This window comes from Rattus rattus, chromosome 4 (assembly GCF_011064425.1).
Source record: "Rattus rattus isolate New Zealand chromosome 4, Rrattus_CSIRO_v1, whole genome shotgun sequence".
Lineage (NCBI taxonomy): Eukaryota > Metazoa > Chordata > Mammalia > Rodentia > Muridae > Rattus > Rattus rattus.
This window is the reverse complement of record NC_046157.1, coordinates 12,943,523-12,961,153: the sequence shown is the minus strand read 5'-3', so window position 1 is coordinate 12,961,153 and position 17,631 is coordinate 12,943,523. Positions and strand designations below refer to the sequence as shown.

At 38.0% G+C, this 17,631-nt stretch overlaps 1 protein-coding gene across 2 annotated transcripts in view; it reads left to right on the top strand.

The window, feature by feature from the left end:
* Positions 1-17,631, top strand: part of Ostn (osteocrin) — a 35,661-nt gene that overhangs the window by 11,483 nt on the left and 6,547 nt on the right. For both annotated transcript variants that reach the window (XM_032899254.1, XM_032899253.1), the window contains one exon: positions 1,545-1,759. In XM_032899254.1, coding sequence (XP_032755145.1) covers positions 1,545-1,759 — 215 coding nt within the window. The remainder of the gene's footprint in view (positions 1-1,544; positions 1,760-17,631) is intronic.

Sequence of the window (17,631 nt, the reverse complement as noted above, 5' to 3'; positions counted from 1 at the left end):
TACTGGTTTTACACAAAGACATCTGCTAGACCACTCCTCTGACCCTGTTAGGAATAATTCCTGTTAGGAATAATTGCAAAGGAAATCCAGCCCAGCTGGTTTGAAATGATCATGAGTAATAACATATCTTCAGAAGCCAAGACTCGGCAGCCAGAAATTCCCACTGTCAAACAGCTTTCTCCAGCCACCTCTGTAGTATCTGAAGTGGTTAAATGGTTGACATTATTGTTTGTGGAAGGTAAGGGTGACGTACACCAAGGGTAAGGGTGATGGGTACTCCAAATAAAGGTTGCCCAAGGCCACTAAGGTAAAGTTTATGAACTGCCACTTAAGGAATTGAGTCATGCTTTCCCACCATTATCTTGAACAACTCAAAAGGAAATAAACATCAAAGAGAGAATCTACAATAAGAACATATTAAAAGTAACGTTAGCAGCGCTAACGATGCTCAACACCTGATTAGAATCCAGCAGAGATGTAGCCTCCCCAGTCAGTCACACTCTGGTCCATAATAAAGCGTCGTTACCTCCAAAGTATTTCTCCCCCTTTGGGGAGTCTTTAGTGGGATTTAGCACCCTTCCTCCTCAACTCTCTGCCATGATCTACCTTGTGGTACAAGGAAGCATGCGACTAAAGGGAGAGGGGAAGAACATTTTATGCTTTTGTACTTGGCAGGAAGAACAAAGAAAAACCATACCTAGTAGATAAGCAATGCCTGGAACAGTGCTACTCTTAGGGTAGTTCTATACACTTTTCATAAACCAATGGACTGGGGTAACTGTATACATTGTTTATAACCCAATGGACTCGGGTAGCTCTATACACTTTTCATAAACCAATGGACGGGGGTAGCTGTATACATTGTTTATAAACCAATGGACAAGGGACTGAGATCTTAGTTTCCTGGGGCACAGAAACAGGATTTTGTTTATTTTTACTTCCCTTAACTCCAATGCAGAACCTGGGGCACAATGGAATGTCAATGGCCGAAGAATGAGTCATGGAAGTAAAATAGAAGGACATTTACACTTTTTTTTTTTTTTTTTGCTTTCAGAAGAAAAAAATCTCAGATATTTGTTATGAGCAAACTATCGAGATGGGCATTGCATAGAAGAAAGGAAAACTTAGATAGCCACAATTCTCATGTTACTTTTATTTTAATAAGAAGTGTAAATTTGTTGTAACGGATATTTAAAGTAAATTGTGATGAGTGTAGCAATGAGAAGAGATACAGGGGTGGTGCTATGGTGGATAAGGAAGGATGCAGCTGTTCTGGGGCTGAGTCTGGAAGTCTACTCGGTAGATATGTTAAAGTTTAGAAACAGCTGGGGGAAGGGGGGTTCTTTATTCTTCTCTTGGGTGTATTCTATCTCTGTATGTTTTAGTCCCACAAAGTCTAGTTTTCTTTCTGAATCAAAACCGTGAGAGATCATAAAATGATCCACAGGCATGCCATCTAGTGGTAGAAGATGGTTATTGCCAGTCTTGTGCGCGTTTATTTTTCATGATCTAAGTGAATGAGAACACCTTTATCTGCCTCGTAGGCCTCCGAGTTTGGAGCAGAAAGCTTGCAGTCCCCACCCACAACCAGAGAAGAGAAGTCGGCCACGGAGCTTGCAGCTAAGCTCCTGCTTCTTGATGATCTGGTGTCCTTGGAGAATGATGTGTTTGAGACCAAGAAGAAGAGAAGCTTCTCTGGCTTCGGGTCTCCCCTTGACAGACTCTCGGCTGGGTCTGTAGAGCATAGAGGGAAACAAAGGTAGGTGAACAAGAAAAATTACCCCACTGCCCAAATGTCTTCCATTCTAAGTTCTGCAACAGGATCTCACAGTTAAAACATCATGTAAAACTTAGATGTGGACAGAACCTGTGTGTGCTGAACAACTTGTGGGCCAAAAGATGATTTGGAAGCAGCAGGACAATGTGGCGTGCTTGAATATCTTAGTGTGCTTCTCAAGGGAGACCTTCTTACATAGAGCTTAAAAAACCGCTTTAAGATATTATTATTTGTGGCAGGTAAAGGCAATATGTATATGATGAGTACTCAGTCACTTGAGATTGATATTTCAAAGGTATAGGCAGAGCAGTATTTTCAGGTTATTTTTAATACAGAGCTTTATAAAATAATATGTATTAATTCATTTCCTACAGTGAGATGTAGCAAAAGATGCTCAAAATTTGTTTTGAAACACTTATGTTTAAATCATATTTCACACAAAATCCTCCATAATCTTCGGATTACTTCTCTCTAAGTACTTACCAATATATAATTAGATGACATAGTCAAACGGAAGTGTTTTGTAAGCTACTAATAGTTACAACATGATTAGAAAATATTCCTCAATGCCCTCCCTTAATTAATGGTTAAAGAATCACTGAATTACTTTCCATAAATTAAACCACAAATCTACACATGAATTCATTTTCTATCGTATCTGGTCCTCTTGTTGCATATTGCATTTTATAGTGGCATAATAATCCCCTCGTGCCACATCTCATAGTGAGTGGCCTTCCATGTTTGCACTGTCCTCTAAGCCCAAAGTTTTTATATTACATTAAGTATTTTCCCCTCACTAAAATTCTCTGATTAAAATTATTTGCTTTTCAAACTGATTTTTTCCCTCTGGTCTTTTGTTCATATCTTTATACTATTTCCACCATTTTATCACAAGCACACCCTCTTCTCTATCCCTTGATTATGATCATCTACATAAAAATGCTTGTATGAAACATTACCCATTGCTCAGTTTCATGACTGGCTCTCCGTTTGCTGATTCCATGACTATGTTGATAATAAAGATGCAGAAAACAATGTCTTCCATTCCTGAAAGACTCTCAAATTTCTACTAGGAATGAAGCCATCTGTTAGAGATTGAATTTCATTTAAACTGTAATTGAAAATCAATTTATTACCTGTTTTGAAATCTATATACTCTAGAACAGGCAAATACAGATTTAGTTACATATAGAGTCTAAGTATGATGTCTCCCAGGGGGAAGGAGAAGGAAGACACACACCACACACACACACACACACACACACACACACACACACACACACACACACACTTACTCATCCTAGATCCAAAGTGTAGACATCACCAGAAACCAATTTTACGAACCAATGAGTTTATTGGGGTTACTTACAGAAATGTGGGTGAAGAGTCACATACAGGAGTAGAAAGGGAGGGCTGCATCACCGAAGTCCACCCCGGCATGGGTGACAGAACACAAATATGGGATCTTGAAACACACTGCACAGCCTACAGGCAGATCAACAGATCGAAACTTGTCCTTTCCAAGTTCCTCAGTTGTTCTGAGCTTCTTTAAAGCAGCTCAGCTTCTCTTTGCTTGGTTGGTTTGTAAATCATCTAAACCACTTGTCTCTCTCCATATGTCCCTACTATTTATATACTCTTGGGAAAGGAAGGGGCCTACTACATCTGGTTGGTTTCTGAAACTTCCTGATGCTATTCGTGAGTGTTTACTTCATGTCTGGAGAACTTCTCTGAGAATGAAAATTTTTCAATTTCAGATGACCAAAGCAACAAGCGACGCATTGTCATAAGAATCAGCTACATCACTACTTTTAAAACTAAGTTAAAATGGTTATTTTAAGTTTATGACCTGATATTATTTATATGTATAGTTAGCAAACATTCAGGGGTAATGATGATGGCAGATAAAATTCATAATTAAATCTTATTATTTTATGGTTGTTAAATGGAAATAAAAGTATTTTGTGACTAGATACTTATTGATCTGAAATGAAAAATCAAGAAAATAATAATAATAGTAGTAGTAATAATAATAAATTATAAATAAATAAAAAGAATATTAATAAGAATAGTAGATAATACTTAAAAGAGAGAAATTCAAAGTTATTTTAAAAAATTAGTGTTATAGAAATCTTTAATCCCAAACCAAGGTTTCTGTCCTACATTTAATCGCTTAGTTCCTGGATAAAATACACATATATATTTATAATAAGCCTTAAACAGTATAAGAGCTGAGGAGATATCTCCCCTCTAGGCTATTAGAATCTACTTTTTATAGATAACCCCACGTTATTACTTACTATGTTCCATCTGGGCTGCTCTTAACTCCAACTGGACAGCCCTCAGGGCCACATTTTCAAGAATTCACCTAAACTATGGCGGCTTCTCCTTCCTCCTCGCCTTCTCTTCTCCTGGTTCTCTGAACCTCCAGGCCCGAGAACCCTAAAACCCACTATGCCCCGTCCTCATAAACACAGCTGTGAAAATTGTATTAAAATCAACTACAGACAGTATGCTAATGGTGATGACTTGTCTATTAAGATCTGAGCACATATTAGGATATGGCGTATGGCAGAGCAAAGTACATGGCCTGTGAAACCCTGTGCCATTCTCCAAAACTAAAACTGAAGTCATAAATTATGTTTTCTCAGGTGGACTGATAAAGAGAAAATCCAATTCCATTTTGTATTTAAGGAATAAGATTAGAAGAAAGACAATTTACAAGGGCACAGAAAAAGAAATTGACAAGTACAAATTATATAATTAAAAAAATAAATTAATGAAGGACCGGGAGGATGGTTCAGTGGTTAAGCGCACTTGCTACTCTTGTAGAAGACCTGGGTTTGGTTCTGAGCACCCAAGTAGCAGATGACAACCATGTGTAACCCTAGTCAGCCCTAGCAGATATGATGCCGTCTTTGAAACTTTACAGGCACCAGGCATACATGTGATGCATAGGCATATAAGCAGGAGAAACACCCATACTCAAACGATATTATTTAATTAATTAAAATGGAAAGCATTCAACAGCATTCATGTAGAAGGAAACATAGAAAGGGTAGGGTGTATAAAATTAAATCATTAGATTCTGATATTTGAATATTTAAAGCATTTATGCAACATGTAACTTAAAATACTAAGAGATCATATGACGAGTTCACGAACTGAAATGAATGAAATTATATATTTCAGTTGGTAATACAGTTACTACACAAAAGAGATTTACACCGAGCAACTGCAAGGAATAATTTTACCACACAGTTCTGGGAAGAAGGATATGAGAAATGTCTATCAGTAGTAAAAGTTCGCATTTAGATGCATGCGGTTCTGGGTTAGATGTCTAGCACCAAGGAAAATAATGAAAACAATAAACCTTAAAACTCTCTTCAGAAATCATATTATGAGAGAAATGTGAAGAAATCCCACTAAAATCAGGGACTAGACAAGGCTGCCCATTCTCTTCCTACCTATTCAATATAGTACTCGAAGTCCTAGCCAAAGCAATTAGACAACAAAAGGAGGTCAAAGGGATACAAATTGGAAAGGAAGAAGTCAAAATATCACTATTTGCAGATAATATGATAGTATACTTAAGTGACCCCCAAAATTCCAACAGAGAACTACTAAACCTGATAAACAACTTTAGCAAAGTGTCGGGGTATAAAATTAACTCAAACAAATCAGTAGCCTTCCTCTACTCAAAGGGTAAACAAGCTGAGAAAGAAATTAGGGAAATAACACCCTTCACAATAGTCCCAAATAACATAAAATACCTCAGTGTGACTCTAACCAAGCAAGTGAAAGATCTGTGTGACAAGAACTTAAAGCCTCTGAAGAAAGAAATCGAAGATCTCAGATGGAAAGATCTCACATGCTCATGGATTGATGGGATTAATATTGTAAAAATGGCCATCTTACCAAAAGCAATCTACAGATTCAATGCAATCCATATCAAAATTCCAACTCAATTCTTCATAGAGTTAGAAAAAGCAATCTGCAAATTCATTTGGAACAACAAAAAACCCAGGATAGCAAAAACTATCCTCAACAATAAAAGAACTTCTGGAGGAATCACCATCCCTGACCTCAAGCAGTATTACAGAGCAATAGTGATAAAAACTGTATGGTATTGGTACAGAGACAGGCAGGTAGATCAGTGGAATAGAATTGAAGAACCAGAATGAACTGATACACCTATGGTCGCTTGATCTTTGACAAAGGAGCTAAAACCATCTAGTGGGAAAAAGTTAGCATTTTCAACAAATAGATCTGGTTCAACTGGAGGTCAGCATGTAGAAGAATGCAAATTGACCCATTCTTCTGTCCTACAAATCTCAAGTCCGAGTGGATCAAGGACCACCACATAAAACCAAATACAGAAAAAATAATAGAAGAGAAATTGGGGGAAAGTCCTCAAACATATGGGCACCGGGGAAATTTTCCTGAACAGGAAAACCAATGGCTTATGCTCTAAGATCAAGAATTGACAAATGGGACCTCAAAAATTTGCAAAGCTTTTGTAAAGCAAAAGACACTGTCACTAAGACAAATGGTAACCAACAGATTTGGAAAAGGTCTTTACCAATCTGATAGAGGGCTAATATCAAATATATACGAAGAACTCAAGAAGTTAGACTCCAGAAAGCCAAATAACCAGATTAAAAGTGGGCAACAGAGCTAAACAGAATTCTAAACAGAATACTGAATGACTGAGAAGCACCTAAAGAAATGTTCAATATCCTTAGACAACAGGGAAATGCAAATCAAAACAACTCTGAGATTCCACCTCACACCAGTCAGAATGTCTAAGATAGAAAACTCAGATGACAGCAGATGCTGGCGAGGATGTGGAGAATGATGAACACTCCTCCATTGTTGGAGGGATTACAAACTGTTAAAACCACTCTGGAAAATAGTCTGGTGGTTCCTTAGAAAATTGGACATAGTACTACCTGACCCAGCTATACCCCTCCTGGGCATATACCCAAAAGATGCTCTGACATATAACAAGGACATATGCTCCACTATGTTCATAGCAGCCTTACTTATAATAACCAGAAGCTGGAAAGAACCCAGATGTCCTTCAACAGAGGAATGGATACAGAAAATGTAATACATTTACACAATGGAGTACTACTCAGCTATTAAAAACAATGATTTCATGAAATTCATAGGCAAATGGATGGAATTAGAAAATATCATCCTGAGTGAGGTAACACGGACACAAAAGAACACACATGGTAAGCACTTACTGATAAATGGATATTTTCCTGAAAGCTTGGAATAGCCAACATACAATTCAGAGACCACAGGAAGCTCAAGAAGAAGAAAGACCAAAGTATGGATGCTTCAGTTCTGCTTAGAAGAGAGAACAAAATACTCAAGAGAGGAAATTCGGAGACAAAGTATGGAGCAGAAACTGAAGAAAAGGCCATCCAGAGACTGCCCCACCTAGGGATCAATCCCATATACAGATACCAAACTGAAACACTATTGCAGATGACAAGAAGTGCTTGCTGACAGGAGCCTGATCTAGCTGTCTCCTGAGAGGATGTGCCAGAGTCTGACAAATATGGAGGCAGATGCTTGTAGGAAACCATTGAACTGAGAACAGGCTCCCCAAAGGAGGAATTAGAAAAAGTACTGATGGAGCTGAAGGAGTTGACAACCCATAGGAAGAATAACATTATCAGCCCACCCCTCACACACACACCAGAGCTCCCAGGGACTAAACCACCAACCAAAGAGGAACCCAGCCACATGTGTAGCAGAGGATGGCCTAGTCAGACATCAACTGGAGGAGAAGCCCTTGATCCTGTGAAGGCTTTATGCACCAGTGTAGGGAAATTCCAGGGCAGGGGTCAGGGAATGTGTGGGTGGGTGGGTGGATGGGAAATCACCCTGGTATCCAGAGGGGAAAGGAGGAAAGGGGATAACATTTAAAATGTAAATAAATGCAATATTCAAGAAAAGAAATTATGTTATGGCTGATGATATTGATATTTCTATCCTAACAGTATTGATCTGCTATCATGAGATAACATGTAAAAACATATTTCATAATCTTGTTCCAGTGATGGTAACAAGAACTGAGGTTCACAGAGAGAAAAAAAACAAGATAAAGTCATTACACAAACCTATCAAATAAAAATTTAACCCCAGATACGACAAGATTTCAAACAGCTTATGAAATAATTATATTGGTCTGAACTACAAAAAAAAAACTGTATTTAATTTGAATATATTGAAAATTCCTCCAAAAAAAGTTAGCAATTTAACAGGCAGCCTGAGTGCTGATACTGCCACCGAGGAAGGTCACTTCTCACTGAAGAAACATGTGAGACTCCTCAGAGACAAAGCAGTACTAATTGCCTTCAAGATCTTTGTGTGGCTGATATGAGAGAGCTTCCTGGTAAGACTGCCTAGCCACGGGACCCGGGCACACACTTGGAAGCTTTCCTGCTGAGGAATACTCCGAGCTGTGCTTGAAACACAAGCAACACTGTTAATTGTTTAAGTCCGTGAACGAAGACTGCTGTTTTAAACTGTTTGAATGCCATTTTCCAGCTCACAGTGTGAAAGCTTGTACGTGAAGAAAGCCTTAAGCCTACCTTGTTTGCATGAACTCTACCACTAATGGATGTAAACTTTTTCTATTCATTCCTATTTATTCTCTTATTGTATGAAGAACATAAATGATGAGTTGATAGATGAGGAAGAAAATTTCTTTTATGCAATTATTATGGCTAAAAGGTGAGAATGGAATAATACAGCTTCTATAACCTAAAACTCTAATATTGTGCTGGATCCGGACACTGTCACCAACTTCTGCTATTGCTACAGAGGGAAAGGTCATCAAGGGCCCCTGGTGAAAGTACCAGGAAAATGGCATTGTTGAAAAACAGCCGAAAGAACAAGTAGCTAAAATTAATTTTGACTCTTGATCTAAATACCAATATTCAGCAAACATGAAGTCAGAAATCCCTCAGAGACACTTTGGTGAAGCAAGCAAGCACAAAATCCTGACTGCGGAAAACTAAAAACCAAATAGCTTGGATTTTTTCAATAAACAAATTACAAGGGTTGGTATAGAGAGAGAATGATGGGAGAAACAGGGATGTGCCATCTGCCGCAGCCAGTCAGTATTCCTGGAGCTAAGTTGTGGGGGCAGCGGCCATTGCTATATAAAATAAAAGAGGACCTCATAGAATTGATCCCCTTGAGAAGCTAAGTGGGAGGTCTTTAGCTTTGCCTCTTTTCATGAGCTGCTCTCCACCTCCAACTCTTTCCAAAAGTTTGTCCATGCTAAAGAGAGGGAACAAATGCACGGTTCACACAGTGGCTGACCTTTGTTTTTGAGGAATTTAAGATTTGTTCTAGCTTAAAGTCTTAAATTATTTATATTTAACTTGAAATATAATATTTTATGCATTAGAATTAGATTTCAAGAGTATCCCCTCTAAGGTTTTCTGGCATCATTCATTGTCAAGGGAAGGTCACAGGAATTCGTGTTCTTACCTGTAAAGCATATATTAAGAGATTTGTACACAAGACAGGTCGAAAACAAGGGAGGTAGATTGTAACTACTGCATTTCTATAAGCCTGGACTTTGAACGTATTTACATTTCAACTCAAGGTTTTCTATGTATGGCAAGGTTACGAGCATTCCTGACTTGTTCTTTGCACTGACCATTAAAGTAAAGGCTGTGTTTCAGTTATATGGTGATAAAACTGAGAAAGTCATTTCTGTCCACATTAGTAGGTTCGGTTTACATGAGTGTATGGTCTGGTCTGAGCAAACAGAGTTCTGAATACATTATGCACATAATTGTATACCTGTTAAACAATATTTAGGAAGGAAAAACTATATGCTTTGGAAAGATCTCCTTAACGATGTAACCAGAAAGATGAAGAAAAAACAGAAAGAAAAATGAGTTAAACAGACCAGAGTGCAAGTCAGAGCTTCTGAAGTAATGGGGGGAGGGGTCTAATCCTTCTCATTTTCTGCTGTTTGACGTATTTTTCATTTAAATATGATACCAAATTTATTTTTAGGTGCTTGGGAAAATTACTTTAACTTATAAGGAAAATTCAACTATGATTTGATTTTAACTATTTTTCCCATTCGAGCGCACTTATTTAACGTCTGACATTAATGACTGTCCATACCGTTTGTGTAAATCACAAGAAACAAGCATGATTGCATTCTCAGTATACAGAATGGCCCTTTAATGCTACTGATGATTGACCTGGACATTTTCTGAAGAATGATGTTAGACAATATTGAATTTATCTTGCAAACCCAATAATATTACTCTACATTTGAACATTTTTGCAGGTATTATTCACATAATCCCATTAATATTTTGAGGTCAGCAAACCAAGTAATGTTACAGGAAGAATTAGGCGACACTTCAGAAATATACATTTTTGAAGGGACTATTTCACCAGAAGGCTGTATAGAAACTATAAATATAGTCTAAAGATGGTAGAGACACAGTAGCCCAAGGGCCTGGCCTGAGCACACAAAGAAAGAGGGGTCTGCAAATCAGGATAAGATTAAGAAATTAGAGTTCAGTGGGTGTCATTCAAGAACATAACTCATTGAAAACCTTCACGAGGGAGTTTGAGGGGGACAGGGAAAAAGTAATTCCAAGATTTTTCTTCTTCCTCCCCTCTCTCTAGCCAAGGCCACCTGTCGTTGGACTCAACAGCAAACCAAGAAGTAATAGAACAGTTATGTATTTCAAATAGTTCAAATAGTTCAATCCCCCAGGGCTTAAAGCTTTATGAGAAAATATAAACAGACAAGTAGGAAGAGAAGATGAAAAATGCTTAATTCAATTACTCACCTGCCACAGATCTGGGTCAGTAAACACTGGTCCTAGAGCATTACTCTTATAAATTTGGGACAGAAGAACTCTGTAAGATGTAATTAGAAAAGAAGACTTATACCTCACCCACGTATATTCAGATCAACCTGGGAAGATTGTCTCCCTCTCTCAGGTGATATCAAAGGCAGGTATGATGATACCCCTGCTAACGTGTTTCCTTTAACTTGTCTTTTTAAAAAGTAATTAATTAAATACCCATTTATGTTCCTTCATCCAACCTACAGTCTTATAAAAACTGTCCTTTACTTGGCTTCAGCCCATTGAAGCAGGGCAGTTTACCGGGGAAGGGGCCATGATGTGTTACCTTTACTCTATGTTCTCCATCACGTTCCTGCACTAGGTTTCTTTGTTCTCTCTTCCAACCAAACGGGCAGTAAAGCAAGACTGACAAGCATGGTCAAAACCTACCTTTGTTAGCACCTGTGGCTTCTGAAATCCCCTTAAAGGGGGATGTTTCTTCTGACCAGCATAGTATCTACTGGAACTGTTTTCAACAGCCTTGCCCCAAACAGTCCTTTCCCTCTGGGAAGCCAAGTATATTTTTCATCTTTGTCCCGGATTCCTGGCTTTTCCATTCAGTGCCACCACCAGCATTCCTGCAGAGGGGGCACCCGTCACAGCTGTTGGAAAGCTCTCAGAAATTCCCCCATCATAATAACCCGAGGCAATTCTAACCATAGGCTACATGTAAACAAGTAAAGTTGTTTCGTGAACAGTCCCGTCCTGGCTGCATGGAGTCAGGGTCTCAGTTTTTTGCTTTTTTTTTTTTTTTTTTTTTTTTTTAGCTTGGGATGGAACCCAGGGCCTTGCGCTTGCTAGGCAAGCACTCTATCACTGAGCTAAATCCCCAACCCCTCAGTTTTTTGCTCTTAGATATTGTCTACCACCAGATTCTCTCAGTGGTGTTCTCAAAGGCCTTCTTTTCTTGAAAAGTAGAAGAAAAGCATTTCTATTACCCAGTACCTTGATCCCAAGAAATTCCTCCTGACTCATCTGACAATACTTCCTTTGAGATTTAAGATTGGAAACAATACAGTTGTATTAACATCCTTCTAAATACTACATAACCCATGGCCTTACTTGAGAATGCAAAAGAAAAAATATTTGCTACCTAGTCTATTTTCAGTTTAAGAATATCATGCTAAGAAACTGATTCATGTCAAAGGATGGAGATATTGTGATCTTCATTTTATACTTCCCTGACATGATCTAGTTATGAATTGTGTGTTTTCATTTAACTTCAAGTCAAATGGCATTCCCCTTAAAATTATTTGCTACATAGAACATAAAACTCTACAGGAATAATGTGCTTATCAAAGGCCAGGAATAATAAAGTTAACTTTGATACATTAAATAAATTCTCAGCATTCCATACCAATGATGAGTAGGGCCTTACCCTAACACGTTGGAGATCCAGACTAAAGTGGAGAATAGTGGGGTCAGATTCAATTTATTAGTGTGATTGTACTTCTCAATGACAGTTCCAAAAAAAGGATGAACAGCTTAACATTTTATACCCTTTTTGATGCACTGTGAGACAATGTGACAGACCTGGGCCAGCTGAGTCCCCCACAGTCCATGCCAATTTTTTCAACTTCTATTTAGTGATGCCTGGAGGAATTAATTCAAGTAGGCTCTATTTCAGATGTTGGAACACAGGATAGGATTCAGAGGGTAGTGCCCCTTTTATAGGCCCCTGTGGTCCTTGTTAAAAGGCCTGTCTATTCACTGGGAAATGCCATCGAGCATAATGATTTTGGACCCTGCTTGCCAGGGCTTGCTTTTTTATTGCCCGTCTCTTCTCACCTCAGCCCAGCACCACATGTTTGTCAGCCTTACCTAACTTACATATGAAGGTCAATAACTTTCAAAAGGATAATGCTTAGTTGAAAGACAGATTGCAGTGTGCTTTATTATCACTTGCAAAAAGAAAGTTCAGTGCAGTATTTTAGTGTTCAACTATTTGCTAGGTAGAAGTGAGATAGGGATATAATGTACATAAAGAATAAGAATTAAAATTTAAAAAAATAAACAGTACAAAGTAGAAAACGAAAAGGTAGAAGTTTAAAAGAAAAAGTTTCATTACATCCTCAAGAAGGTCATAAGTCAAGCCAGGAAGGATCACTGCGTCAGAGCCTACAACACTGTATAGCATTCCTAGTGAGCTGGGACTACATTATCTTGGTTGCTTACGGTTCAGTATTTATTCAGTGCTCGGGTTTTTATCTGAATGCTTGTGTGTTCACACAGCTCATTCCTTGTACAGAATATTTTAGAAGATAACACTACCAGGGCAGAACCACCATCACAAATGTAATAGACTCTGTGTAAGCTAAATGACTACTTTTGAGATAGCATGCTAAATCAGATGTAACCTTTCTCACTGAAGCAGCACTTCCCTTTATGGTCTAAACCACCTGTGAACCCACAACTTAAGAAAGCTCTCCATTAGAAAATGACTGAAACCTTGCCCTACCCCTTAATCTCTCCTTCCCAGGGGAAGAATAGCCTTAGTGGCTTGGTCGTTTGAGCAGGAGGAACTGAATATGCTCCCCATATCTACTTGCTTCCCGTCTTTATGGGGTAACAAGTCCTTTCCATGCAAGTCTATCTAAGGCATGGAGGTCCTTGACATGCCGGTGGACTGCCATGTTTTTCTTCATTTTCTTTGAAGAAAAATCTGAGCATGTTTCTTTCCCTCGATATGCACAGAAACTATGTGAGAAAAAGGTCTTGGGGTACTCAATTTTAGATACTTATTTGTCTAGCAATTCGTTGTCTACTACTTTGATACTTGTGATAAGAAAGCACTCCAATTGGGATATGTGTCTCCAAACACTGTAGGGACCATACAGTAGTCTATAGTCAGTCACCCCTGAATTCTACAATTTCATTTCCAAAGTGAAGAATACAGAAAGAATGAGGGTCATGTTCAAATGTAACTAATCCACTTGGAATGAATGGTATGTCACATGATGGCAGACTGAAAAAGACCCCAGCGAGACCTGAGACACATAAAAGAAAATGCCCACAATTCATGGTTAAATTTGAAAATAAAGAATTGAGCAGGCTTTCAATATTATGTAGGGTCAAGAAAAAAAATTTCAATTTGAGTCATTAAGTTGTTTTGAGTAGTCAGCATATAATGTATTTTTTTCTTCAAAACCACATCTAGGATTACTATAAAAATAGGATGTAAATAATCAACACATATACTTGGCTAACCCTTTTATTTGAGGTTCCCTGGAGGCCAGAGAATCTACTTCCAAAATGGCTCGCTCACATGGCTAGAATGTCCCTGTTTCTCTTAGGATATTGGCAGGAGATTTCTGTATTTTGCCATGTGGACATTTTATGGGGCTCTTAGGAAAATGGCAGCTAGATACCCACCAAAACTAGTGGTCTAGCTAAGAAAGGCAAAAGCCTAGTAGTTTAAAGGCCATTCACACACTGAATATAGAAGGTGAATTTGTCCAGTGTAGAAGACTACACACTGAGGAAATTATTGGAACCTAAATTGGAAGCTGGTTGCTTCAGCCTTGTTAATATTTTTACTATAATATAATTTGTTGTTTTGATGACTGAAATTATGAACTTATTGAAAAGAACATTCTCTCTGTCTGCCTTTTTGTTTCTGTCCCTCTGTCTCTCTCTCTGTCTCTCTCTCTGTGTCTCTGTGTCTCTGTCTCTCTGTTTCTCTCTGTCTCTCTGTCTCTCTGTCTCTCTCTCTCTCTCTCTCTGTCTCTCTCTCTCTCTCTCTCTCTCTCTCTCTATATATATATATATATATATATATATATATAATCTCTACAACAAACCAAATTCAACAAAGTATGTAGTCTTTATGGTAACAACTATGACAGTTTTTCAAAGACATCAGAATTGCTTAAGTGATACATTATCTGGAATAGCAAGACACAGTTATAACAATTTAGTTTCCTACAGATTGACTTACACCATACAGTCAATGCAATTCTAGTCAACGCCGCAATAACGTTTGTAAGTAACTCAGTCAGCTGAATCTGTTATTACAAGTGAGAAAGAACTCATTAAATAAGATGAAAATATGTATATACATTGAGGCAACATTAAAGATTATCTTTATGAAAAAGGAAAGTTAAGGGCAGAGGTAAAAGATACTCAAAGACATAAAACTGACAAAGTGTCATATTCAGTGTATCAAAGGTCAGCTACCATCAAATTTGAAAGAAAATCAGATTAATATGAAAAAATAGCATATCTAAGCAGACACTTTCAAAAGAAAAAGATCTAAGTGGGTAATGAGCAGATGAAAACACAGGGAGCTACAGTAGTAATATATGAGCCAATTATAAGCAGTATATGATATAAGCTATCAGACTGTCAAAACTGTAAAGACATGCCCCAGGGATCTGGTACACTCTTGAAATAACAGAAACTGTGACACATAGACATCGGGATGTAAATAGATACAAATGCAGAAGACAATGTGATACTAAATAATAAAATTAAATGTGGCCATAGGTGGCATTTCCAATTTTGAAAATACACTGTCCAGAAATCCCTAAAATTAAAAGATGTGTGAGGTAGTTTTCAACTGAACAGTACATGCTAATGCCAAACAATTCAATTCCCAGACTTTCCTGGGAGGCAGGATGAACAGACAAATGCTAGATAAGCATCCAGTAGAACTCAGAAAAGAAAGAAAAGAAAAAGAAAAGCAGCTATACACAATAACACAAACACATTTCAAAATACATAGCTTTGCTGAAACGGAGAATTTATATATGATGCCTTTTATTTTTATACAGATTTAGTGAGGTATGGTTGGCAAAAAATAAAGTTTCTCTACAGAAACAGACTTGGGTTGATGAAATGACCCAGTGAGTAAAAGTGCTTGCCTAACATTTGGTTGGATTCCTGAGACCCAAGGGAACTGACTCCCCAAATTCTTCTCTCACCTACACTGCACAACACACACATGCACATGCACATGCACACACGCACATGAAGAGAGAGAGAGAGAGAGAGAGAGAGAGAGAGAGATTTTAAATATAAAACAAAAATGATTTTAATATATAGATACATTTTGAAATTTGCTCTAGTCAAGCTAATTGACTAAAGCTGGCTCCCATTGCCTCGCGTTGTATCTGATCTTATAATGAAAGCACAGGATTTTCTCATTTAACAAACTTCTAATGCATTCTACAGGCATAATTATTAATGCAGTTATTTTTAATAACAGTATTATTCGCACTGGTAACACTACCAACAATAACCAGTATTAGTTTGTACCTTGGGTCTGCAGCACACAAAATTCTAAACCTGCCTGAAATAAGTGTCATTTTGAACAATACACATGATAATGAGATAACGAGAGGCAAGAACATAGCTGCACCAAGCTTGAGTGCACAAAGAACCCCTGGGACTTAGCCACCAGAGGCCTGCTACGTGGGAGGGGACAGTGGGATGTCTACTGTACAAGTAAAAGTCGGTATTGTTTGCTGGACAGCAAGTTTGGATACTGTTTTTCATTTTCTTTAATCAGGCAGTGATAATTGGTGGGCCCACTGGCTTGTGTGGGGCAAAACGAAATAAAATGTTTAAATACAATTTTTCTACTGCCCTTTCACAATGGTGAGCCAGCTTTAGAAAGAAGGATGGATATAGAGATCAAATAAAGTCTTATTTGTCATGAAAACTATATTTTATTACCAAAATAAAAGGATGTTGAAACTAAAGAACCCCAAAACATGCTTATATTGTGTGACAGAGAAGCCATCTCTTTCAATTTCTAACAGGATATTTATCTATGAAAATGGCCAATTCTTTTCACTTGGTTCTGACCCCTGAGTCTGGTCCTCTGCTCTGAAATAGCTCAAATTGTCATAAATAATTCAATGGAGCTGAGAAGAACATCAACTAAAGATGTGTGTAAACCTCTCTCTCTCTCTCTCTCTCTGTGTGTGTGTGTGTGTGTGTTGTGTGTGTGTATGTGTGCGTGTCACTCTGTCTCTGTCTCTGTCTCTGTCTCTCTGTCTCTCTGTCTCAAACACACACACATACACACACACACACACACACACACACACACAGAGAGAGAGAGAGAGAGAGAGAGAGAGAGAGAGAGAGAGAGAGAGAGAGTTGCTGTGTTTTCAACATAAACTGGGCACATGGAAAGATAAAAATATAACCACGTAGTACCTAACTAATAAGGGTGTTGAATTAATGAACAATTCCAACAGCTACTATTGGAATTTTATCAGAAAATATGGAGTTGTTTAGCAAAACAGAACTGTAGAGGATGCCAGAAACAGTAGATAAAGATGATAAATGACCATTCCTATTTCACAATTCCAAACACAGCTCAGATCAGACTTGGGAACTGTCAGAGGGAACAATAGGTGTGCGGTTTGGACAGAGGAAAGTTAGTTGTTTTGCTTTTTCCACAAGGGTAGCTTTGCTCATTTGTTTAAGCAGGAAATCGTTAACTAGAGCAAAGCAAGAAAACTGTTACCTACAGTTATTTTACCTTAGTTTTAGAAAACAAGTATAATAACCAATAAATGTTCCATTGTGATGTATATACTCTATAAGAATAGTACACTTTTTATATAAAAAACCTAATAGAACTCATTTTTTTCACAGCACGTGACCCTGAAGTGGGTTTGGGAGCAGTAAACATAGCATTTAAGTCTCAGCTGCCATTTTCTTCCCCTTTTAAAACCTGGGAAGAATTGATTCTTCACTTCCTTATTTCTTGTCGCTCTGAGCATTCTCTGCTGTCCAATATTGGCTTCTGTCGGCCCAGACCCTGGAGTTTTATTGATGGATAGTTAGCGAAGAAATCAATTTAAAGAAATAAGGGATGACCTCAGTTTAACACTGTGTAATCATTAGCCCAGTAGCATAAAGACATCAACCCTAAATCATACACAGACATGTACCTATTCACGGTGATACCACACTAAGTTACAGTCA